Genomic DNA, 5,527 nt, shown 5'->3' with positions numbered 1-5,527 from the left:
CTTTGAAGACCACAAAGATGAGGCATTCTCCATTTGTGATGCAACGTTTACTGTGGAGAGGGAGAGACTTTCTCAAAGCAGTCGTGGCTTTGGAGAGTGAAGTAAAGGCTTTGTTGAGACGTGATTGGAAATACTCTCCCGTTGAACTAGTTAGAAGTCTAATACTTTTTTTTTTTCAAATGAACGTGCCAAAAATAACGGTGGCCTAGGGTTGGTAGATTTGGTTGATTTTGAGGGATAAGAAAATATCAAAATGTCCACTACGAGGAATAGGCAAATGTATTCTAAGTATACAGCAGCCAATGGCATCGAAACTCGGTGAGTAACGAAGGACAGCACGTAGTTAAGGAGGTTGAAACTACTTCTGTTGGCATGTATACTCGTTGAAACAACTTACCTTTGTTGTTAAATCATAAGGGCTGATAGGGAAGTGATCCGATGTTCGCTTGGCGAGGTTTTCATTATATTTCAGAGAATACAAAAGTTTAGCACATGTATGCGAGTTCTGAATTGTGTTATGTCTACGTGATTTGTATTGATATTTTTGGAGAACCAATCGAGTACAAACATGGCCTCCTTGATGTCAAGGTACAACGATCTTACTTTTATTGTTTGTCTCCTTACAATTCGAAAGGAGGGAACGAATGCCAGCGGATCGGCAATGGAATGAATATGTTGCTAACTATCCAGAGACGTTGCATCCTCCATAAATTTTCAGGCCGGCTAAGCAGGAGGGGCGAGGCATAGGATCTATGTAACCAATTCCAGGGGGATCCAGACGAGCTGCAGGGAGCCATTATCATTAGCTGCTGTTGGCGACGCGGCAGTTGAGACGGACTTGTCCCTGGGTGCCGGTAAGAGGACTGATGTTGCCCATGCTCACCATCGAGGCAGCGAAGCTTCGAAAGAAGGCCGCTTGAGATCGAGCAAAGGTATTGACGGAGGAGGCAGTGGCAGCACCGGGGGTGGAGAGGAGCTCCTGGTCGGAGAGGAGGACACCCATGTTCTTCTGGAGATTGATGAAGTAGCGGTTGTCGAAGCGATCAGGGGTGCCGGGGTCGAGATTGGTGAGGGTGGCCGAGCTGCCGCCTTGCGGGCAGGTTTGCTGGAGGACCTGCAGGAAAGTAGGGTCGATGGTGGGGTCCGGCTGGCCGGTGGCGTTGAAATTGAAGAGGCGGTTGGAGAAGGTGGCACAGCGAGCGCTACCGAAGGTGTGCCCGCCTGATCAGCGGACGCGCCAAAATATCATTTATAATGCAGAATTAGACGCTTAATTATACTGTTCTAATGTCTGCCTGTGAAGATTGTTGTCTTTTGCGCTACTTTGTTGCATACGACCGATGAAGTAATACTAATCAAGAGCGAGTAGAGTACTTACCAGAGAGCACGGCCACGTCTCTGGCGGAGAGGCCAACAGCCTGGAACTTGGCAATGATGGCAGAGAGCGGCTCAAAAGGTGACGGAAGGGCGGCGTTGGCGGCGCTCTGACTGGCGATGGTGCTATCCCTCCGCCCCAACAGTATCCTCCAAGAAGGCCCACCCGCCTGCATTAATCATGAATGCATGCATATTGGATTAATTCTGCGTGCTTAATGGCGCTATCTCGCTACATCATTGGTCATTCAAGGTAAATGTGGGAGGAGAACTACCTCCGTCACGGCGTCCCGCGCAGTCAGGGCCAGGATGTCCGCACAGGAGACGGTGGCGGGGCAGGCCTTCTCCACGGCCGCCTTGATGGCATCTACGACCTCGAATCCCCTCAACGAGTTAGCGTTCGGCCGTGCAGACTTCTCGCCCGAGTCTCCGTCCAGCAGCACCGACCCATCGCATCCCTGAAATTAACCCGCCGTCCATTAGCCAGACATACATATTATTGTCCTGAGTTGAATCCTGAACCCACAAACAATGAATTTATATCGTGTCCTTCATTCCCTCTTGTAGACCATTCAGAGTCCTGCATTCAGTGTCGTCACTCTGCTAAAAGCCCATCATCAAATAGCACTTCTTTTGTGTAGCTAGCTTGACATAATAATTAACTACCTCTATTTCACTTACGTTGACGAAACAATCGTGAAAGTGCAGGCGGAGGAGAGACGCTGCCATGCGCGGCTCCGCTTGCACAGCTGATCTCACGACCCCTCGCACTATCGAGTCCAGATCACGGCAGCTTCTCGCGTAGAAATTCGGACTGAGCTGTGCAGCACAGGAAGCTGTTGGAAGAAGATTAAGCACCATCAATATGGCGCAGATGTTCATAATTAACAGCATTAATGGGTCATTCATGGTCCGCTGGTCCTTGATCTTCATTTGGAAGTCGAATTCGCTAGCTCCGGCTGCTGCTACACTGTCTGTATAAGTTGGATACGTGTTTGCTGCGGTCGCTAGGCCTGCTGGACACGACCTATCTACAATCTATAAGGTGCAGCAGCGCTTAAATACTAGAGATGGGCGCACGTTGACGTCGATTAATATCGGACGTGGATGATTCGAACAGCGGACGTGCACTCACGTAGTGATCAGAACGCACCCAACACAGGAGAGGGATGTCTAGTCACTATATTAGTCAAGTTACTGATAATCAATTCAGTTATACAGGTGAGTATAGAGGGACAAAGAAAACGATAGGAAGTGCAGACCAATGCATGCAATAGCCGATCCGACGCTCTTTTAATATAGCTTTCAGCTCAATCAGGCGTGTTTGAAACAGTCCACAAGGACACATGCGTTTGAAACAGTCCACAAGGACACATGCGTTTGAAACAGTCGTCATTTGACCTGCCATGCAACTAGCAATCAACAGTGACGTATTTGTCCACGGAAAACCAATTAGAACAGAAATAGCGTCCTATATCTGTGGGCTAGTTCCAGAGGCAGCTAGTCCCCACTGCCTCTGCGCGATTTCCTTTGAGATGATCTGTTGAGTTCTCGTAGCCCTTCGGATGCTAACGCGTTGATTTGATCGCCGTGATCATCCAGCTTTCTAATGGTTGACCTTTTGTGCGGGCCAAAATGGCTCTGCGGACTTCCATTTTCTTCCAAATCAAAGGTCAGAATCCAGCTTGAAAATATCAGCTCATAAGTGATCCAATGGCAACGGGCTCAAATTTGCACACGAAGGAGAAACATGACACGTCCACACACCACTGCGATTGTGAGCGTCTAAGTGAGAATAATAGAGGAGAATGAGCGTGTTAGCGTAGAAAGAGAATAGAGTGAAGAGTGAGAGAGAGTGTGTGTGTCGGGTGGAGATGTACTTGAGATGCAAGAGGTTGTCAATGACTACCTCCTTGAGAAAGTGATATGCAATCTTGATGTGCTTGGTGCAATCAGAGACTTGATGGCTATGGCCCATAGTGATTGCCAATTTGTTGTCACATTGGAACAGGGTACCTTGACCAGCTAGGGGAAGTGGAAGTTCATCCAAGAGTTGGCCAAGCTAGAGTGCTTCATGCATGCTCCCAAAGATGGTGCAATGTACTCGGCTTCCGTTGAGGAAAGCGCAATGCTTGGTGTGCCAAGATATAGCTTCTCCGACAATGATAATTTTCTAGACATGTTATGCATTTGTGGGTCTTTCCCTACCGAATCTATATCCACAAAGCCATTGATGGAAAAATCCATGTTAGTTGCCCCATAGTTATAAGTGAGGTGATAATCTTTTTATTTTGGAGGTAGAAAAGAGCTCTTTTGATAGCAATGCCATGGACTTTGTGAGGCGCTTACATGTGATGACACAAGACATGGCTGGTGACATTACAACAAAAAGGCTCCACAGACGCACTTGTAGACGCAATATTTGAACTGTGTTAAAAAATGTCGGGTGCGTTTATTACCTCGTCTACAACTGCGTCTAAAATTTCGCGTCTAAAAGCGTGCTTATAGTCAGAGTTACACGCCCATATAGACGCACTACGCAAATATATAATCATATTTATAAAAAAGTGGATATATTTATATTGCGCGTCTATACACGCATGTATCTGCGCGTCTAAAAAAGCGTTTACTTTGCAAGCTTTTGACGAGAATAGACACGCATTTGTCTTGCAATTTAGACGCACAAAACACAGGTGTGAAAAAAAAAACCAGAGAGCATGTGGCTTTGCAAGCCACATGCTCTCTGGTTTTTTTCCCCCCATCAACATCAAATTATATGCTTAGGGAAAACAGAGAAAGATTATTTCGAAGATTTTTAAACTGAAAACAAAACAATGTATGTAGAACACGAAATTTCATATATATAGATGAAACATTTTTACATGATGAGTTCTAATGCTTGTGACCTCAAGCATGGTCATGGTCGCAAGCACTAGCTAAAAGTAATACATATCAAAAATGAAAACTACAAGCCAAGAGGAGGCATGCATGCATGGGGCTCCTCTACATCTCCTCAGAAGAGGCATCATCATCGCTACCACCACCGCTGCCTGTGCCGTTGCCGTTGCCGCCACTGCTACTGCTAGTCCCCCCTTCGCTATCCTCAATTGCATCAGGGTTTGCCTACACAAAGGATTAAGGTATATAAATACCATTACAAAGAATAAATTAGAGTTATCTATACTTTTCATGTAAAAAATAAAACATGCCTCTTCCGGTTATGACCTTGATGGTAGCCTACCTCTCTAGGAGTAGGCATCCTACCAACGATATGATACTATAAAACAATTTGAACATACAACGTATTAGAACATGCTACATAATGAAGTGAAACAAATTACAAAATTTAATTAAAAAAAAGAAATCAAATAATACTTACATCCTCAGCCTCCCATGACTCCCTGCCACCCGATCCATAATGCGACGATCCCATGGTTGCCATCTGGATACGTCGTGCCTCTGCATGCTAGCGACTTGTCATTTTCTCTACTGCTCTCTTCTTGGCCTCATTCCACTCCCTGCGGTGGCAATTGGGTGGTTGGCCATATCCAGGGCGCCCCTGCTCTTGTCTCCGCAGTGACTCCTTGGCGCGCGTCATAAGGTGAGACCTCTTGTTATGAAGCGCGTCTCTCACCTTTGACCATCCACAATCATCTGAGAATCATGAATTCTCGGGATTAGGGTACCTTCTATGTACTGCCCGCAACACCTCTTGCCACAAACCATTTTTTTGGTGCTTGAAGGGAATCATGCAATCTTTATATGTGGCATGCACGACGCTCCTCAAGTAGGCTATCACTTCCCTCCCCTCAGAGTCATGCAAGATACCACCAACATCAATGACAGAGTAGTACATTTATGGAGGCTCACCTCTCTCATTTCTCGGTGAGGGTGATCGAGAGTTACCTCCTAAGCAACCCCCACAAAGCCCTCGACCTCCTCGTCCTCCTGCACGACTCTCCCTCCTCCCTCGACGGGCACTACCCTCTATCTCACTCGATGCACGTGCTTCTGCAGATGCACGTGCTTCGGCCGATCCATATACTTCAGCTGATCCTTGTGCATCAGCTGATCTATGTGTATGCATAGTGCGTGGAGTACCTGTTAGTAGAGGTGTGCCAAGGTTTGGTGTTTGTGCGGCAGTGCTAGGCAA

The 5,527-nt window shown here is 46.7% G+C and overlaps 1 protein-coding gene across 1 annotated transcript; it reads right to left on the bottom strand.

Moving 5' to 3' along the window:
* Positions 1 to 373: 373 nt before the first annotated feature.
* On the bottom strand, positions 374 to 2,585 carry LOC148030417 (peroxidase A2-like). The gene is made up of 4 exons (XM_087686735.1): positions 2,056 to 2,585; positions 1,650 to 1,832; positions 1,379 to 1,544; positions 374 to 1,221 (listed from the first exon to the last, which is right to left on the bottom strand). The coding sequence occupies exons 1-4, from the start codon at positions 2,305 to 2,307 to the stop codon at positions 803 to 805; spliced, it is 1,020 nt and encodes a 339-aa protein (XP_087542861.1). The 5' UTR covers positions 2,308 to 2,585; the 3' UTR covers positions 374 to 802.
* Between the last annotated feature and the right edge of the window lie 2,942 nt (positions 2,586 to 5,527).

This window comes from Lygodium microphyllum, chromosome 10, assembly GCF_053477565.2.
Source record: "Lygodium microphyllum isolate KBCC chromosome 10, Lygodium_microphyllum_v1.1.10, whole genome shotgun sequence".
Classification (NCBI taxonomy): domain Eukaryota; kingdom Viridiplantae; phylum Streptophyta; class Polypodiopsida; order Schizaeales; family Lygodiaceae; genus Lygodium; species Lygodium microphyllum.
This window is presented reverse-complemented; position numbering and strand designations above follow the sequence as displayed.